Raw genomic sequence first — 21,620 nt, 5'->3', positions numbered from 1 at the left:
GGAACAGGAGTACTCTCCATTCACTTAAAGTGAACACGATCCCTTACTCTCCCTTTTGTTAGTCTGCGGGAGTCCACACATAGTAACTGTACCCGTATTACAATAGGACACACACGGAAAACATTGCAGAAAACCAAGGCTTATCCTACTCAATGGAGGAGATAGACTCCATCATGAGCAACCTAACAGTTTTTGCAGATGCTAACATCAGCAACACCATTTCCCAAACTTCAGACTGGGATAAACTGTCTGAAATGAAGCGCAACCGAATAAGAACTATATTACACGGGACAATACTCAAAGAGTATGTAATTAACAATATGGCACCTAAGGGACCACTAGTTACCAATGCCCCGCGCATTTTCCTGGACGACCCAGAGTTCAGAAAGGATTGGGCCCTTATCGCGTGGCACTGTACACATGACTGGATTATGCTGATCCTAAAAACCGCATTACGCCTATCTGAAAAAATCCAGATAGAGATACAAGTCACCGAATCACAAATCAAAGCCAGTATTACAGGGTACAAGAAGAAACTGGACGACCTTAACAAAGAAATTAATGAATATAGAGATCACCTTACGTAACAAAAAGTATCAACATTCCAAAAGGATCTCAAAAGATTTTCCTTTGTAAAGGCATACCCTTATTCAGACCCAGATTATAAAGCATCCGCAAAACCAGACCCTGACTCCGATGCCTCAAGTAATACCTCCAACTCCTCCAACAACAGTGGAGGATCCGGGAACGCGACCCCAAGACAAAGACAGAGAGGAGGCTACAGAGGACACTACCAATGGCCACAATATAGCCAAGCCCTTTTTCAAGATCCTTTCCAACCACCTCACCAATTCCCGATGTACGGATGGCAACCACCATTCCAACAATACCCCTTCCAACAAAACCAATTCCGTCCTCCTTTTTCCAACAGAGGCAGGCGCGGAAGAGGACGCAAAAAACAAGGGAACAATGTCCAATGGGAGGAGGAAGACTCAGTGGGCAGCTACACCAGGAGCAAAACGGGAATGAACAAAGCAGGACCAAGCAATGCGAAGAACTAGTAACCAATCTGTCATCAAGGGCACTCACTGAGACGGAAACGGGGGTCCTTAACAAAGGACTCGGCTTTGTACCAACAGCGATTCTTGACAAATTAAAACTGCATTGTGAATTGGCATCATTCTTTAGGAAACTCCAATTAAAGGCATTTTTTGAGAAACATGACACCAACACAAATGATGAAGTACCCAATGAGACTGGACTAAGAATAAAATCCACATTTGTACCACCGCCTCATACAACTCCAGTCGAAATTAACACCTTTGAGCAAGCGGTGTTTAATGACATTGAATCAATGACAGTTACCAAGCAATTCCAGAATAACAGTAGAGCAGAGAACAAGGCTATATCTAACCTCAAATCAGATGACACCATCATAATCAAACCTGCAGACAAAGGCGGAGGCCTTGTACTAATGGACAAATCGGATTATCACACCGAACGCAGGAGACTACTAGGAGATACGAGGAATTATCAACCTCTCCAATCTGATCCCACTGAAGACCTAAAAATTGAAATCACACAACTTGTGGAGACAGCTGAAGCCGCTGGCAAGATTTCTAAACAGGAGGCAGACTACCTGTGTAAAACTGAAGGCAAAACCCCATATTTCTACGTAGTCTCTAAAATGCACAAAGGCAAAATCCCCCCACCAGGCAGACCTATCGTCTCAGGGATAGGCTCACTACTAGAACCATTATCTAGGTTCTGTGATTTCTTCCTCAAAACCATAGTGCAAGGTACCTCAACATACCTGAAAGATACAAAAAGCCTACTTGTACTCCTGAAGGAGATCAAAATGGAGACAGACACCATCCTTGTGAGTTTTGATATAGAGAGCCTCTATACAAGCATACCACAGGATGCCACCATAACTGTACTCAAAAAAACTCTGGAGGAAGCTACCCGGGAACACCAAACACCAAAGACATTCATACTGGAATGTGCCACTCTTGCCCTTAAGAGAAATTACTTTGAGTATGAGGGATCACTATACCTCCAAACAGGGGGCACGTCCATGGGCAGTGTTTTTGCCCCCAGTGTGGCAGGTCTATACGTGTATGATTTTGAGCAGAAACACTATGCTACCCACATCAAATTCTGGCGTAGGTATATTGACGATATCCTGGCAATCTGGCAAGGCCCATAAGAAGCACTCATGGAATTCATAACATGGATCAACACCCGTGATCCACACCTGCGGTTCACACACTGTCATGATAGGGACAAAATGATCTTTCTGGACATTGAGATCAACAGGGAAGAAGAACACTTGGTTACGAAAACCCACTTCAAACCTACAGCTAAAAACAACCTTTTGAGATATGAGAGTTTCCATCCTCGTCCACTTAGGGAAAACCTCCAATATGGACAATACCTCCGACTCCGGAGGAATTGAAGCGAACTCTCCTTAAAGTGAACACGATCCCTTACTCTCCCTTTTGTTAGTCTATAGACTATTCACTTATGGCAGCCTCCGTAGTATCTGTAGTGGTCTTCCCAGTGCAGGAGAATGCAAAGTAAATATACCACACACAGAGCTCTGGATTGTACTTCTTTATTCCTCAGTGTACAATCACACACTGCACTCTCATTACGTCATAACCATTAATAAGCCGTTACTTAATTTCTTGTTGATTCCACCCAGAACTACTAGGGTCCTAATGCACATAGTCTCACGACACTACGATATCTACTAGAGTCTGCCCACTTATGGCATGACTTCTCTAATGTCCGCAAAAGCCTATCTACCCGCTCGTGACAAGACTCCTTTGGTACCCAACGATAGACTATCAACATGTGACAAGGCTCCTTTACATTGTATTTCAATGAAGATATCAACACAAACATTAAAAAACATGTGACAGGACTCCTGTGATACCCTTTAGAGAATATCCACGTATAGCAAAACATACATGGTGTCCATTAGCAACTACCCCCATTCGACTCTTGTGAGACCTATTATTTAGCTTATGTAAAAACTATGCTGGTGAATCTGATCAGTGTACATGTCCTGTATGATTATGATCCTGTGGGACCAATGAATTAATTTGTTTACAAATAATGAGAATATTTTGCAGCTTGTCCGTTTTGCTATTCACACGATATATAATGGGTGTGCTGTGGCAACCATCAGACTGAAGTAATAAGATATGAAGAGAAATGCTGTGGTGGCCATCCAGGTGCCTGCACACCTATAGGGAGAATCCTGCCATATCAATCAGGGGCCTCCCTTTGAGGCGTAAGTTTTCACCCTATCAGAACAGAAATAAATAGATGCAAATGAAGAGGAGGATGCTGTTCAAACACAAGAGTGAGGTGAGGGGCATACATCAACAACCACAATTCCTTTGCAGCCAAGTTTGGTACAGTTTTCATGGGTGATGTGAATCCTATGATAAGTCCTAAAAACCCTATTGACTTCTGATGAGAATCCTCTAACTCCCATCATTCCTACTATTCTCATAGAATGACACTATGAGTTAGCTTAAGTAATAAATAGTAATAACAACCATTCCCAGGAAGTATCAGTAAACATAATTAACATATGGTTTCTGTGCCAAATCCTAGGGCACTGGCATATGTGTATGCACCTAACTCAGGACAAGTCTGTCATTCAACATTCAATTGTGCAAATTGATGGATATTACCCACTAACACAGTTGCCCATCCAATAAACATTATATACATATAGTAACCTTCACCTGCTGGTCTGGACCCTGGTGAGTGACTGTGATTGGGTCGCTTTAACTGGTATTAAACAAGTGGCGCTGTAGAAACTGTGTAAGATGTACTGGCAAAAATAACTCTGTAAGCAGTGGTACACAGAGACTCTGTAACCTGGGGGCAGCAGAAAGGCTTCGGGCCTGATTCACAGAACTAACGTAAGACAAACTTACTACCATTTTGGTATTCACAGAAGGCACTTACTCATTTCGGTATTCACAGAAGTTAAGAGTCCTAACTTTAGGACTCCTAAATGCCTTCTGTGAATATCAAAAGACTTAAAGTTAGGATTTTTCTCAGTTTAGGAATAGTAAAGTTAGGACTCCTAACTTTACTACTCCTAAACGGAGAAAAATCCTAACTTTAAGACCTTCGGTAATCACAGAAGGCATTTAGGAGTCCTAAAGTTAGGAGTCCTAACTTTAATACTCCTAAACTGAGAAAAATCCTAACTTTAGGACTCCTAACTTCTGTGAATACCAAAATGAGTAAGTGCCTTCTGTGAATACCAAAATGGTAGTAAGTTTAGGATTTTGTCTTAAGTTAGTTCTGTGAATCAGGCCATTCACATTCTGATGGCTGTAGCGCCGCCCAAAATGTGCAGTAATCAGTTTAGTACAAATTTCTCTCTTTGACACTCATTTAGTGTAATGAGTTGCTTCTAAATTATAATACAGAAATTTAAAGTGCAGTTTCCACATGTTAAAATGCTAAAAGTGACAACTTGCATTTAAATGCGAAAATCCTTATATAGCTTTTAAAACATTTTTTTCTCATTTTCTACCCCTATTATGTAAATTTGTTGTATTACCGTGTAATAATGTTAGTCCCACATTGAAGTATCTCCCTGGATCTCAAATACAATTGAAGAGTGGAAAGGGGGCAGCGAAGGATAACCACACATGAAGTTTATTGACAGAATTACCTCAGTGGTGGCTCTTCACCATTTGTGTTGTACCAGTCCTTGGGATCCAGTTCAATTTTCCATCAAGTCACTTTCTCTCTCTGTATGTAGCTCCATCCCAAGATATTTTTCATGGTCATACCTTATCTTTTTCTGTATCTTCTCAGCCTTATCTCTCAATTCCTCTCTCACAGCTAGCTCTCTTTATCTCACCCTGGGCCCAATGCACTAAAAGCAGTACACAAAGTCGTCGCAAATTGTGCACTGACTATTTGTGACCTATATCTGATTTTGTGATGCAAACAATGTACTAATCTGTGATGTTGCAAAATGTCCAGTCCAGTTACAGTTTGTCTCAGAACGACCTGCCAAATCAATTAGGAAGGTCAATGTGTTTGCATTCCCAACTGAAATATTTTTTTCAGAAGCAGCCTGGTGCTGCATTTAAAGAATAATGATTCACGTTTGGGACTACATCAGTAGGAGCAGTGAGATCAGATAATACTTTATTTTATATAATTGTTTTATTATACAGTGAAACACAGCCATAAAAGCAGGTTACAAACATAAAAAGCATTATTAAAAGCACATCTCATGATCATTTCAAATAAACAAGTCTAAAAACAACAGGTAAAATAATTAGTGAAAACACAATCAAATTCCCCCTCAAGCAAAATACGTGTATCCTGCTGTGGGGCTCAATGCCTCACAATCATCATATCAGAAGGAGTCGCCCACACCTCCTTCCCGTGAGGTTTCCTCACAAGAGTCCCCTTACAAATCAATTGTCAGCATCTTTGGTGTATCAGTAACTGATCAACATTGTATGACCGAAGCTGCAGTCCCAAACCATTGATACATACCATAGTGACCCTCGATTAAGAGAGGATGCTGCCCCTTTCCAATCGCCATTAGAAATGTAACTCATAACCCATTTTGTGAGTTGTAAAGTATTCTACCATTTGCAAAATGGAAATAGCAACAAAAAAATTGCATTTGCAAATCTGGTGACTTTGCAAATTTCACAGGTTGCAATTGCAAAATGGCTGTATATGTCTGGTCCACCTACCTCATTTCCCCTAAACTCTCACTATCAGCCACACATCTACCTTAAACCTCTTCTTGTACATGTTATTGTCTACTGTCCTTTGTTCCGGTCTTCCTCTCACTCCTCTAGACCTATACACCTCTCGCTACTGTCACTCACCCTACCTGTTCTTCTCTGATTGACCTCTGCTCACTTACACCACTTACACCACTAACTCCCCCCTTCTCTCACCTCTGCCTCTCATTCCTACCTCTACCTAGGCTGTATGTGCTTTTTTATCTCTTAACTTGCCACTTTATTTCACTCTTTACATCAGGTTTTTAGTTTACCTCTGTCTGTCCTAGACTCAATCTCACTGTACCTCATTTTCCCTGTAATTCAGTCAATCTCTGCACCCTTGTACTCTCCTCTGAAATTTATTTCTGCCAACCTCTCACATCTCATTCTCCCTTTTTCACTTTTCTTTAGTGCTGAAAGTCAGATATTAATAGCTGTTCTGTTGGGAAGTGAAGGAGTCACCAAAGTAGATCACTTAAAGATGTTTATATAGGAATACAGGTGAGAACAGGTAGGAGCCAGGCAGCACAGCTTCCACACCAAGACTTCTGGCAAACGAATGTCATGGACTGGAATCTGTGAGCAGAATGTAACATACATATATGCCTCGCTCCAAAAAGAGAATATGATAACACAACATGTTCGCAGTCTTTACTGGTAGCTGTCAGCCATGGCGGTCCTAGATAAAAAAAAAATTCATGCATGTGGGGACGTTTTTTATTTTTAAAAAGGCTGCCTTATTTATTCCCTATATTTTTAGCTTTGGCTGTATCCTGTATTAGCTGCCATGCATGAGAAAACCCCACTTATATTTACACTATTACTTTGCTAACCTTCTTTGGGATTTTGTTACATAGAAAAGTGCTGTACTAGACAAAACACATTTTATTATCTATACTCCAACAGGATGAAAATGGAGAAGGATTATCTGATGAAGACTTGCGCGCTGAGGTGGACACCTTTATGTTTGAGGGCCACGACACGACAGCCAGTGGGGTCTCCTGGATTCTGTACTGCATGGCCAAGAACCCAGACCACCAGGACAAATGCAGAGAAGAAATAAAAGGGATTTTAAGGGACCGAGACATTGTGGAATGGTGAGTGCTCGTATTTGAACGTTTGAATTTTTTTATCTGCAGTTTATGCTGCTAATATCTTGAATATTTTAACCAATATAGTGACATGCACTGATAAGACAAATATGGTACTTAATTGCTGGTTTCAGCATTTTTGTATTGTTGATACAATGTTTGACATTGTGAAGCCTGGGTTAGAGATGTTTCCATGAACTCGTACACTGGCGATCATTTCCAAGTAGTTCTCATTGATTATTTCTTTACTGTGGTAGTTCTCATTGATTATTTCTTTACTGTGGTGTGACTTAAATAGAAATTGATTGCTCCATTCAGCACACAAGCCGAACTTGGATAGAGCATGCCGGCAAAATTGGGGTGCACTCTGTTTCTCTGCTGTTCTTTCAGTCTGCTCCTCCTGCTGCCTACCATCATGGTAAGTCTTACCATCATGGTAAGTCTGGCTGATGGTGCTGGTCTCCACAGCTTTTACAACCATTCTATCATAGAAGCCTGACATGCACGCTCTGTGTCCTCGCCTGGACCACTCGCGGACCTTTTTAATTCTGGCAATGCAGTGTGCATGTTTGTCGGCCATATTGGAATCCACTGGTCTAATTCCAACTCACAGCACATCACCCTCTTTTCCTGCTCTATAGCTTACACATTCTCCAAGGAATGGAATCTGAGCTTCTGCCTGGGTTCACTTCTGACTCTTATCTGCATTCCCCAGAAGCCCAGCCACTGCAACCATGAGCCAGTGCCCAACGCTACCTCTTGGGTATGAAGTCTCTTTTCACCACACATGGGGCTCCAGATCCCAACAGTAGCCTAGGTTCTGCACCTTACCTACTCCCCAGAGGGTTTATAGCTGGCCAGACTTCTGTAGCGTGCTACGCAAACAAATGCTGGACTGAATGCTGAATAAATCATACATTCACCCCCAGTCAAGAGATCTGGGTTAAATCCATAGTTATTTTGCTCACCATGCTGTCCTGTTCTTAATAAGATAACATATATGTTGTATTGGGAGAATAATCCACAGAGGCACGCTAGTGTTTGAAGAGAAATAGAAATGTATTCCATAACCAGTTAACACAGTGGAGCCCATCCGTCAGTGAACTCTGTGTACACAGCTCCATTGCTGAATGTGTTCACAACAGTCTCATTTAGCAACCGAGATAAGCAAAACGTGGAGCTGCGCTTTAAGGATGCGGGAGCTGTGCTTTAAGGATGCGGGCATACAAAAGATAACTATTGCCTGCTATAACAAGTTAGCATATAACACTTCTCCCTTTTCCCCCAAAAACAAAAGAGAAAATATATATATATATATATATATTATACAAATTTACATGGTAAATTCCTGCAGATAAAATGTTTTTTTTTTACATTCTACCACTTCTAGTAGTGATACTATCATTAGAAGAATGTGTTCCAGAAGGACCAGTCATGACACTTGGATTCATATGAGGACCAATACAGTGATCAGCAGTATGTTGATTACCTACAACAGAAGCTTGTGAATGGGGAACACCAGGCTGAATCATTTTCCAATCATGAACACAAGAACCCAGGAGTGGTAGAAACAGAGCATTGCGTTACAACGTTTTTGTTGTAAATTTACCTTTAACAATTTTGCAGTGTGAATCATTCAGCAGAATGACATTTTTGATGGAGCACCATCTTCCATCATCCAAAAGTACAGATCAACGAGCAACTTGGGATACTTTGAAAGGACCATTAAATTTGAAGTCCACTTTTGATCTCATAGAATTCATATTTCTCATGACCCAACCACGATGTGAGGTGTACAAACATTCCTCCTGTTACCATGCAATATCTTAGTTTTTGCTTGCGATTTTAAAACTCTATCCTCTACTTGTTTGAGATTCACCACATCATCAAATCTATTTTGTGCTTTATACTCGAGCCACGTGGGACATAACCCAGAATGAGCTTGTCTACCTCATAACAGTGCAAACGGAGAAACTCCAGTAACACTGTTTGGGGTGTTATGATACGCCAACATTTTATCTTGATGAATCTTGGCAACATCTTTGTTGCAAGTGAGAGCAGTTTGAATACCCTCTTTAATCATTCTATTTGCTCTCTTAACAGCCCCATTGGAGCTAGGCGAATATAGGGGAATATTGTGGTGTTTCTTTCATTTAAAATGTTTCCATCGTTTCTGATATTAATTGAAGACCATTGTCAGTAACTAGATTATCTGGGTGCCCTTCCAAAGAAAAAATTCTCTCCAAAAATTGATGATATCTTGTGTGGATGGCTCTTGTAAGAAATCATAATAGATCCACTTAGAAAAGTAATCTACAATAACACTTATGTACATCTTTTCAAAGGTAAGGATACCACTGGCCCAGCTAAATCAAGCGCAAGCTTGCACCAGGGACCATGGGGTAAAGGTGTGGTAACCAAAGGAGTGTTATGAGATTTCCAGTGCTTGTTAGACAAGACACATTCTTGGCAATTGTCAACACATTTTACAACCTCAGAATCCATGTAGGGCCACCAGAATTAACACCTGAAAGTTTTTTGGGAGCAGTGGCTCCCAGATGACCTTTGTGGCCTAGTGCCAGAACTTTGGAATGAAGTTGACTGGGAACTACAATTTTGTCACCTCGCATGAAAATGTCATTTTCAATAGTGAATTGCTTTGCAAGTTGACAAAATACAAACAGATCACCTTTAAAATTCTTAACATGGGGCCAACCTAAATGAACATATTCTTTAACTCTGCTTAAACCAGTATTCTGGTTACAGTAATCCATTCATTTTCAGAAACAGAGCCAATACACAAATGCATTAAATCTAGATTAGCAACAATATATTAATTCTCGAATAAATCGAAATTATGAGCGTCATCTGAAGAAATGTTCAAATGAGATCGGCAATCAGCCCTGGAATTTGGTAGCGCCGTAAATATATTTAACATCAAAATTATACTCTTGTAACTTAGAAAGGATTCTGATAAGTCTTGAGGAAGCACAAGATGACCCTTTGTCTCCCAAAAGATACATAAGAGGCTTGTGATCTGTGCATAGGGTGAAAGCAGTCCCACGAACATACGTTTTAAACTTAGCAATGGCCCATGATCAAGCGAGAGCTTCTCTCTCGATGGTGCAGAAGCGAAACTCTGGAAGCAAAAGCAACTGTGGTTTCTGATGAACCATCTTTTTGACACAAAAAAGCACCAAGACCTACAGCACTTGCATCCACAGTTATGATACATTTATGTCCACTTACATAAGATTTAATTGCAGGGACTCTGGAAAGGATTTTCTTTATTTCTTGGAGTACATTCTGTTCTTCGGTGCCCCAATAAAAACTCTCTTTTTTTCTTAGCATTTTCTCTAGAGGTTCCATTAAGATAACATACCCACTTACAAATCTGGAATAGTAATCGCTCATCCCCAAGAAGGATCTCAACTTATCCTTGTTAGAGTGGGATGGTACCTCTTTCAAGGCCTTGACAAGATCCTCCTTAGGCTTGATGCCTTGTGCTTTTATGTTGTGACCTAGATATTCCACATTGTCAGTAAGAAAGTTGCACTTTTTTGCGAAAATTAGTATGTTGTCTTGGAACGCTAAAACTCCTTGCACAACTTTGAATAAGGAATACATTAGCTTTTGAAATACGCTTGCCTCTGTTGCATGACCGAACAGCATGCGTAGGTACTTAAAAGGGTGTAATAAAGGAACAAAAGGCTTGAGATTCTTCTTTGAGCCTGACTTGGTGATATGCCGCTCTGAGATGTAGATTGCTAAAAATGGTAGCCCCATCTAGAGTCGAAATTAGCTCATTAATTTTAGGAAGGGGGTAGCAGTCACCTAAAATGTTCTTATTCAGAGATCGCAAGTCAGCAGACAAATGGGTTTTCCATCCTTTTTTTTGCGATAACCACATCACTGACCCATTCAGCAGAATCTACAGGCTCAATTATTTTATCTGCACACAACTGGTCTAAGTGTAACCTCAGATCTTGTCTAATGGAAAGAGGAACGTCTCTAACTTTATGTTTTACAGGAGTGGCACCTGGTTTCAATACAATCTCATGTTCAAAATCCATAACTGTACCAATTTTGTCAGAAAAAACTTGAGGATATTTTTGCAAAATTACATCAATGTCTGAATAAGTGCTCTCAACAATCATAACTGGTATAGTAGTACTTGGTCTTAAAATGATACCCAGTCTTCCCTGGTCTTTCCAACCCATGATATTACATCCATTGACGGCTACATGGATCTTTGTGGCAATGGACCTGCCAGAAAATTCCAATGCATCCTCAAAATATCCTTTAATGAGAATTTCTGACTCACCATAAGCTACTGCTTTAATGTCAAGAGTTTTCAGTAGCTTATCACCCCACAGCACTTTAAAAGTGTCTTTAGAAATCATAGTCACAGGTGAACCTGAGTCCACCATAAGTTGTAGGTTTACGGTACCAATGGAGACTTTACAAAATGGACCATTTTACTTAGCAACATTTTCTGTATCGTGTTGAGCAAGAACGGTAGAATCATTAGTAGGCTTGGTCTCTAAGGCTAAAATCTTGTTAACACATTCTTCATGTTCATAAATAACTTGTTGACAGACATCAGGCACACAATTAACTCTAACTGCACTAGAAGCAAGACTCCTACATACTTTTATGAAATGACCTAATTTTCTGCATTTACTGCATCTCTTCCCCATAGCAGGACAGCTAGTGTTGTTTCCTAAGTGGTAGAAAAGAACCACATCTATAACAAGCCTTTGTTCTGTTAACCTTATTACTCTGTTAACATCTGTGCTATTAGTATTGTTCAGTGGTGGCTGGTGACTTTTTTAACTGGTGAGGCGTAAAATGATTGTCATACTGCACCGTAGCGAGCGAGCGTAGCGAGCGAACAACCTAAAGGTGGTTGAAAAAAGAGTGGAAAAATTTTGCATTTTCGAGCAAATTTTAACCACAGCATACCATACCCTGTATCACATCCATACCCCTGGATTTAAACCTCATTGATGGTCGGTGAAAGCTGAAAGGAGAGCCCGAAATGAAATAGAAATAGAAACACAGCCACAACACGAGTGCTTTTCTTGCTCCAGCCTTCATTATTCTCTTAAATATTAACTGAAAAAAATGTAAGGTAAAGTAAACATCACAACAATGTATATGCCCATGCCTCCTGAGGGGAGAATGAACATTAACAATGAGACAATTACTGCACGCTGAGGCCTGACCAGTCTTCCACTTTGTTACATGATTGTTTTTGTTTGTATCATATTTACCCGACCGACTATATGAATGGGTTTAATGCTTACAAAGAACTGATTATGTGTACGTGCAAATACTTTACATAACTGGCTTTTTGCATCATATTAAGCTAGCAGATGACAATGCAAAACCAAATGTAATTAGATCTATGAGCTGTATTTCAAAGAACTAAGCCACAGTATTAATCTATGCTTAAATGAAAAGTGCTGACAGTAAACCTATGCAGAGCCCTAGGTAGGGGTGGGTAGAGATGAGATAACAGCACACTACAGCAGTACTGCCTAGAGGAATTAAAATGTAGGAATTACCACTGGGTCCAATTCCCTCACTTTGCGCAGGCACACGCCAGACACCGACCGTGGCACTCACGGGCCGCGTACACTTCTCACTCAACACGGAAAGCTCTCCTACCCCAACATGCACATTACACCCTCATCCCGCCAGTGCGCGACTGAAAGAGGCAGCAGCAGGCAGCAGGTCCACTGCATCTCTCCCTGGCCAGGCTCCAACTTCCCTCTGGTAGTGGAACCTGCTGCTGGCTGCGCACACAGAGAATACTTTGTGTCTCCATCGTGGTATTTAGGGTACTTTCTTCGTAATTCTGCACTTTTTTTTAAACATGACACCAATCGACAAACGAAGCCCATGGTACGCCATGCACTCACTGCATGTGACAATAATCCACCAGCATATACACTACCTACAACTTTGTTCTCTGCATCCAGAGCATGTGCGTGGTGCGGAGGCACCTTTCACACAGCATGCTCCCCAGAATGGTCCTTTGAGCTGCCTCACAGCGCACAATAAAGTCAGACTCACTGTATGCACATTTTAAGAAAGACCCGATAAAGACATACAACACGTGATACAAAGTAGAGACAATTTGAAAAAGGCAACCACCGCACTGCAAACTTATACATTTCAAAGTGCCTGGGGTTGTACGGCGAGTTGAACGGAGTCACACATAACGGTTAAAGACAAGCACTATATAGTTAAAGTTGGCTTCTCACAATCAGCACAACTACCGCGAGGTAAACGGAAAATGAAGAGGCGTTATACGGTCAGGGAGGATACTTTAAGCATTGATATCTCCTGAGTACTGCAAGGCAGCACCCACTGCTAAAAGCAAGCATAAGACAGAGACCTTCGGTACATTTCATAGTAAGCCGAACGGAGTCACACCTAACGGCCGAGGAAAAGGCACCATATTCCCAAGTAAGATACATCAAAGACAAGCAGGTAGAGTGTAACACCGCAAACACCATATTGTAAAATTAAAACATTGCAAGAGCTGCACTTGGAGATAAAGACACTCAGGTACTACTGTGAAAGGAGACGCACTGTACAGTAAAGGCAGATATTGTAAGCATAAACACCGCACGGGGAACTTGTGTGCCTCTCTGAAGTACAGAAGTCCCACCACAGTTCAGCAAAATTCTACCACATAGCGCCTAGAGGACCGGTACTCACACGAAGACGTGGTAGATGAAAGCCCAGGTGCGGGGTCTCTCCAACACGTAGTATAGGTAGTTCTGCAGCTTGTGGTGCTTGATGTTCTGGTGGCAGCTCTGCGAAGTACTGTAAGCGAGCGGCTTTCCCAGCAGGCTCATGCGGGCGCCGGCACTGGTGCGGTGACGGAGCCTGCGCGGTCCCGTCCAAATCACGATGGCCAAATCCAATCACATTGCGGCACAGCATCCAGTGCCACCCACCCACACAGCAAATGCCAAAAATGCTCAGGCTCAGGCTGCGCGGTGTCTCTGCCAATCCAGACGCTGCATTAGCAGTGCCAGGATTGGCTAGAGCATGGTGAGCTGCTGCATTCAAGCAACCCTCGGCCTCTCGGTCCCGACCCCCCTCGGTCTCCTGGTTCAAGTATGGTAGTAGGTTGGCTGTAATGCGCATGTTCGGGGTTGGTCATAAAAATGACCAGCCCAAATCGAGCATGCGCACTATTACAGCAGCGCTTACTAAGTGCAGCTGTCACTCAACCCGCTGCCACAGCCAGCCCTGCCCCTTCAATCAGCTGCTGACTGCCAGTGCCGTGAGTGGAGCGGCGAGTGTTATTTAACTTACTACATTAATAAAAGAACTACAAAAGACTTCTTTTGTCGTTCTTTTATTAATGTAATTATTGTTATGAACTACAGTTGAATGGGGCCATGTGGCTAGTGGGGCAACACCCCACCGCCCCAATGGACGCACCGCCACTGATATTGTTAGTTGGAGTGATTGCAGAGGATGCTTGTGTTAGGGCTTTAAAGGAAGAAACAGAACGTTCCATACTTTGAGTGATTTTAACAGTTTGATCTAGGGTAGGAATAGTACAGCATAAAAGTTGTTCTTGTACTTTTTTAGAAAAACAACTGAGTACAATCTGATCCCTTAAGTATTGATCAGTGGCATTTTCAAAACAACAACAACTGCTAGCTACATATTGTTTTATACTTTCATCAAGGGATTGTTTCCTGGAATAAAGTTTAAAACGTTCCAAGACAACATTAGGCCCCCAGCAGGAGCAGGTATTAAGGGAAGGTTGTCAAAAACGTTTTGTCCTACAGTGCCTAAACAACCATACAGAACTGATTGTTTTCTTATTGGACTATAATCCACGCCATCTGTAGATACCAAATAGTTTTTAAATACTTTAACCCAATGTTTCCACTCCAGTTTGGGATTGCCAGGGTTATCTGGAAATGTAGGGGGCTGCTGGTGTAAACTACCTCCTCCAGACATAGTATGAGGATAATAATGCAGTCAAAGTACTGTGAAATGCGTTTGTAAAAGTATATAGAATGAAAATTATAGATAGTCATAAGTTATATTTTTTACCGCACGTAGAATCCAATAGTAGAGAGAATGGAGAAACTGGCAGTCCGTTGCATGTGCACCAGTAATTGAAATTAATAACTTGTGGCAATAATGTGTAGCTCCTAGTACTGGTGTTTTTTTTAAAGATTCTTTTTATTAACAAAACATCAAAGAAAAACATCAGGTGACATTGGCAGTTCTTGCAGGTTACATGAATACATTTCCATACATGCAAGGTAATACTCACAGAATTTAGATAACGGATCAAGGGGACACTTGTGCCTCCACACCCTCGGAGCACATCGGGGGCTCACATACATCTCCACGGTAGTGATTCCAAACCTCCCAGACCCTCCTCCACTTCGCTGGACACCCCCTAGCCACATTTACAGACCTCTCCCTGAACATGCACCAATCCAGGTCCTCCTTCCACTTCTCGACCCGAGGCGGCTGGCCAGCACCCCATAACTGTGTGATATTCCGTTTAGTTATCATGCAAGCCAGCCTTACCCATTGCTACCCATATGCGGTCAGGTCCGCGGGCTCCCAACCGTTCTAAATACACCTACGTGCCTCTGGCCGTATCTCCACACCCAGGACGTCCCGCAGCGTATCGTGGATCTTCTCCCTTTATGCCTGCACCCCAGAACAATGCCACAGCATATGCATGAACGTTCTGAGCTCCCCGCAACCCCTCCTACATTCCCCGCCCTCCGAGAGACCCACACGGACTAGACGGGCCCTGTGACATATGACCTGTGAAGAATCTTTAGCTGTACTAATTGAAGCCTCATCTGTATCGCTACCACCCGTGGAGAGGAGATCGCCTCCCGCCAGTCTTCATCGTCCAATTCTTTCCCGTCCTCACCCCAGTGCGTTCTTAAGAGGGTCAGCGGATCCTCCATATGATTGATAAGGTTCCTATATATTAATGAGATTGTCTTCTCAGGGAGATGGCCGTCCAACACTCGGTCTTCGAGAGGGGATGCGTCGGGAAGCGACGTGCCCCTGGGCATGTTTGCCAGTAGGGCATTCCTGATCTGCGGGTAATTGTAATGTTCCCAGTCATAGAGATGGTATTGTTGCTGAAGTTTACTGAATGAGAGAACTGTGTCTTTCCCCCATACATCTTTTATATGCGTAATCCTGATGAGATCTCACTTGTCAAACCCCCTAGATTTCCATAGGCTCCCCAACTTCTCCGAGTTCCACAACAGGGTAGCTAGTGTGAGTCGCCCCTCCCACTTGAGGTGCCCGTTTGCTGCGTGCCACACCTGTACTGTGTGTGCCGTTGGTCCCGCGAGGGGAAACCGACGTGGTCTTGCATACAGCGCTCTAGTGAACTCCCCGCCCGGAACCTGCCAGCGATCCATAGCATACCCCGGGTCCCGGGGGGGGGGGGCCCTTATATTGCATGGTTCACCCCAGCCAGTTGAGAGGTCCAGTAATATTTTCGTAAGTCTGGCAGGCCTATCCCCCCGTCATACCAGGGGAGAGTGAGCTTAGAAAACGCTATACGGGGCCTGCCGTCCCAAAGAAGCTGCCTCTGGAGGGCCTCTATCTCCCTAATGTAGGATGCGGGTAACGAATCCATCGAGTTCTGGAGCACGTACAAAAATCGAGGGAGAGCCATCTTCTTAAAAAGCACTACCCTACCCCGGAGCGAGGGCAGGGTGCGCTTTCCAGCGCGCCACATCTCCTTTAAATCTCGTCAAAGAGGGGCCAAGATTATTAGCATACCGTAGTTTCAGATCGAGGTAACATAAATGCCAAGGTACCTAAATCCAATCGGCTCAATCTGTATCGGGCAATTCTGTGAAAGAACCGGAGGATCACCCTTAAGAACCAAGAGCACTGACTGCGACCAGTTTATAGCAAAGCCAGAGTACCTCCCGAAAATGGCAAGCATGTCTAAAAAGCATATGAGAGATCCTCTTGGGTTGGTGAGATAAAGCAGGATATCATCAGCATATCATCAGCATATAGTGAGAATTTGTCCTCCCATTCCAGCGTCCACCGCAGGCCGCGGATCTCACGGTCCCACCGAACCCATGCCGCCAGGGGCTCCAAGGCCAAAGCAAACAAGAGCGGGGACAGGGGACAACCCTGCCTCGTACCCCTGTCAAGGAGAAAGTCAACAGACTTGCGATTGTTCACGACCACCCTCGCCAAAGGCTGAGCATACAGGAGGTGTACCCAACCCATAAATTCCGGACCGAAACCCAGCTTCCCCAATACAGCAAATAAATATGGCCACTCAACCCTATCGAACGCCATGGTGGCATCCAAAGATACCAAAACCACCGGTTCCTGAATCGTCCGGGTCCTATCTAGCACCCTGTGTAGCCACCGCAGATTAAGGGCCGTATTTCGACGTGGCATGAAGCCAGACTGATCCGGATGTATCAAGGCAGTGATAACTGTGGCCCATCTCGTCGCCAACAACTTTGCCAGTATTTTAGGCTCAGCATTCAGCAATGTATAGAAGGAGTATAGAAGAGAGGAAGAACAGGCCCACTGGGGCTGTATAGATGACCATGACTCTGTTATATAAACAACAAAGTGAGGGGTCACTGCTCAAAAAATCGGGGTAGCTCCTCTAAGGTATAGTCCCTTAATCTTGTTGCATGCTATAAATATACCAAAATTACCCGTGTACACGCGCAGTTAAGTGCAGTGCAGATTACAAGGTTAAAGGATTTGACATGTATAAAGTTTTTTTTTAAACAGTTATATTGCACAGCTTTACGTTTTGTATAAATGTATAAATGTTAGCCGATTAACTGTTTCAATTACTCATTTAATTAGGGACTATAGACCCACTGACCCACTGAGGCTATATGTACTATCATATGAGTGAAAAAACATGATGAACCAATTATTCAAACAACAACATGATGGTTCACTGCTCTGTAAAGAGGAGCAGCTATGCCAAATGCACAATACCTTGATTGTGGTGCACATAAAATCTGTCAAAACTTTGGTATGTGTACACGCGCATTTAAGTGCAGTATAAATACAGTGCTAACAGCACTTGACGGGTACAAATGGTATTTAAACAGTTACATTGTATATTTTAGAATTTTTAACAAATTTGGAAATGTAATTTTATTAGCTGTTTTGTGCAATGCACGTATAAAACGTATCTCTTCTATCTCTATGAAAATTTTATGTCACATGTGTAGGAACTTACAGGTAGATTCATCAACTGCGAATCTGGCCCTTTGCGAGCGCAATTTTTGCATTTGAGATTCATCGTCCCAAATGCAAAAATCGCTATTTGCGAAATCGCATATTTGCGAGGAATTGTATTTAAGGAATCTCTATTTGAGATTCCTTAAATGCAATTCATTAACCAATTTTAAATTGTGAATTCGCAATATTTGGCCGCTATTTACCACGAAGTCTGACTTCGTTGTGGTAAATAAATAAATAAATACCGGTACTATTTTTCTATGCATTAACTAAAAAGGATAGCTCAATAAATAAGAGGCAGAAGTCCGTGGTATCTGAGTCATACGGGCTTTAATTAAGTGGCTCGAGCCAATGGACATCGGGTTCCATCACCTGCTAAGGCTCAGGAAGGGACAAATCTCGACCTCGATCTCAACATTTTATTAACAGCATACAATATATATAGTAAAACCATACAGTTGCATTGAATACAGTAGGCGTAACAAGTGACAAACGAAAGATAAGAACATATGGGCGTGAAAAGAAGGCGTGCACAGGGCATGCACGGAAACATGTGATGTAGACGTCACAGAAGTGTCATAAGTGGGTGGACACATGGAGGGGGTTTCATGGGCAGCTGGAACCTTTAACCTACTGGTGCGCGCAAACGAGTCATGACGTGTAACTGGGGAGAGCTGGGGGCTCTGACTTCTAGCACTAGAAGAGGAGACTAAAGTCTGGGATGTCAGAACGACCTGTACCTATAGCGTATCTGATATCTAGTGTTTGGAGTACATGTTGCTTGAATCTAAAAGTCATCAGGGCAAAGGCTACTTGTCACTAAGGCTAGTGCATGCATATATTTCTTCATGTATTGCGTGTGTTATGGATCTTCTATGGATATTAACTCAGTAATTCACTTGTATGGAGACAGGAAGACTAGACTGTGGATGGAGATGTTTATGCAGTTCGTTAGCTAGGAATGTGAAGCCGGGGAGCTGAACAGATAACTGTAGGCATAACATATTCTTGGCAGGCAGGCTAGGCCGAGCCGGGCACCGCGCTGCTTGGCAGGAAGTGAGTGAAGGGTCAGGGATGCGGGCGGGGCTGCATCTCTCGGAGTGGTTCAGGAGACTTGAGGCCTGAATCTGGTGTCCGGTCCCTGTGAGGCCTAGAAACGGGTGCAACTCGATGATTTAACGTGCACAATGTAAAGACGTTGGCAACATAGGCCTAAAAGCCTAATTCACGTTGCTTTCACGGAGGACTGGATAACTGACATAATAACGTTGGACGCAACTGTAAATGCGTCTTTATTCGGTCATGGAGGGAAATATGCATATTACTCATGCACATATATTACATGCTGGGGAACACGTAGGGACACATAGCAGGGCAAAATTCAATTTTCCTCATTCCCTCCTTGTTCCCTACGTTTCCTTCAGGAAACATCAATATTCATAAGACCATCTATCTGTTCATACAGCATCATTTGCTCGTCTTTCTTCATTTGGGAATGGGATCGTGGACGTGGAATACAAGATGTAGCGCACAAGCCGCAAATCGCAGGGCCACATTGTAAACAGAGACAACAACTGAATATGATCATTACTACTACTCCTAGGAATGACAGTACTTTCCATCCCCATGCAGATATTACACTCCAGAGCCAGCCGGACCAAGTCCAAGTGCCTGGATTCTGGTGTAGCTGATGAGCTATTTTATGAAGTCTAGTTATTGCTGAATACACAGACGGTGCGTTATTAGGAATGAAAACGCAACAACTAGATCCGATGACTCTACAAGCTACGCCCCTATCGGCCAGTATGACGTCAAGGACAAGGCGGTTCTGAAGAACAACAAATCTCATAGCAGACTGCTCTTCTGTTAAGTTACCTAGGGCGGAAGTAGTCTCATTCACTACTGCTTCAAGGGTTCTGGTTAACCTGCGTATTAATTTACTATTCTGGATAGGACCTATGAAGAAGAAGAAACCTTTATTGAAATCTGTATACTGTTCTAATGCAGTTTCAGTCTGATCGACAATTGGGGACTCGATCTCCCTTCTATGTCTAACGTGTACTAGATGTGTATTTCTGTGATAATCAGATGGGGCTAGGAAAACTGGCGGCAGTAGGAATGCAATGTAACATGTTCCATCCCAATCTAGGGGCAAACGTACATAAGCGGTCTGACCACATATAAAATAAGAATGACGTGAGGCTTTGAAAGTAGACTTCCCACTGTCACTATACTCGACCACAGTAGTACAATCACTGTGTCCTAGGTGTACTGAACCATTCTTTCTGACACATAATTCGCCTTTCACTGGTAGAACTGTTATAGAAGGCAAGTCTGGAGTGGTCTCGGACTGAACATTCAAAACCATGAGGTTAGAGGAGAAATTACCTAGATCATATACTTCATTTTCTAGATCTAACACTGTCCTATGGGAAAGACCTTCCTTGTCTGGGAAACATGTTTCATTCATAACTGTATTCAGAAGGGAAGTTGTGGACTTATCGTCTAAAGATGACGTCAATGTAAACCATGCTCCACACGAGCCATTGTGTGAAAACGGATAGGGAAAGAGTGGCAGAACTCCCTTCACTGTCCGGTAAGGTGGGAGTCGACCACACACCCAGCAATTAGTGGCATTGCTGGTCTGGTGCGAATAGTGTAACATACGAATAAAAGTATTGTTGCGCATTGCAAGTCGATAGGATAACTCGTGAGGGGGTAGTTCACTAAATGTGTGCTCTACAGTATCATTAGAGGAAAGGTGTGAATGTGAATCAAGAGGAGGAAAAAATACATGTAGCATATAACTTATACATGTGATCGTAAGACTCAGAAATAACATAAACAATAACGTAACAATGCATCTGCTTCGCAAACTTTTACAGTATTTCATTTTCTTGGAGTTTCGTCTATCTCTCTCACTATGTGGGTCTATCTCATACATGTCAGGAACCTGTCTAACCGCTTCACCCGAGGGGGACTTAAACAATTAAACGCTGTCTGACTTACTAGACCTCAACTTCAGTTTATACTCCTGCTGCGGAGTTTTCTCTAACAGGGGAAGTTTAGAGTCAGTATCGGGGCAGTTCTTGAAAAAAGTCTTTGGACGCAGTCCATGGAAACGCTTGATGTGACTGGAGTGGAGCCAGCCTTTACGTCCTTCTAGCTTTACGGCGGTCCTCGTAGTCATCAGAACGAGTTTTGGCTCCTTCCAGCGGGGCTTCAGAGGGCTTGAACGATCGAAGTTGCGGATCAAAACAAGATCACCAGGAACGACCTCGTGCGGTTTCCCCTGGGTGTTGTCTGGAAAGGCAGCCGCGACCTGTGAACGACAAGAGAGTAGTGCAGACATCAAGGAAGCTAGGTAATCTGTCAGCATATTACTGTCAACATCGGTGATTTTACGTGGCATAGGTGTACCCCACATGTTTGGGGGACGACCGAACACTACTTCGTAGGGTGACAA

General features: G+C 42.8%; 1 protein-coding gene across 1 annotated transcript in view; it reads left to right on the top strand.

Annotated features, from left to right (window-relative positions):
- LOC144800127 (cytochrome P450 4B1-like) overlaps nt 1-21,620 on the top strand; it is a 417,525-nt gene that overhangs the window by 229,096 nt on the left and 166,809 nt on the right. The window contains exon 8 of the mRNA XM_078671655.1: nt 6,702-6,892. Within this exon, the coding sequence (XP_078527781.1) occupies nt 6,702-6,892 (191 nt within the window). The remainder of the gene's footprint in view (nt 1-6,701; nt 6,893-21,620) is intronic.

Source organism: Lissotriton helveticus, chromosome 1_2 (assembly GCF_964261635.1).
Source record: "Lissotriton helveticus chromosome 1_2, aLisHel1.1, whole genome shotgun sequence".
Lineage (NCBI taxonomy): Eukaryota > Metazoa > Chordata > Amphibia > Caudata > Salamandridae > Lissotriton > Lissotriton helveticus.
The sequence above is the reverse complement of the archived record's forward strand: the minus strand, read 5'-3'. Positions and strand labels throughout refer to the sequence as shown.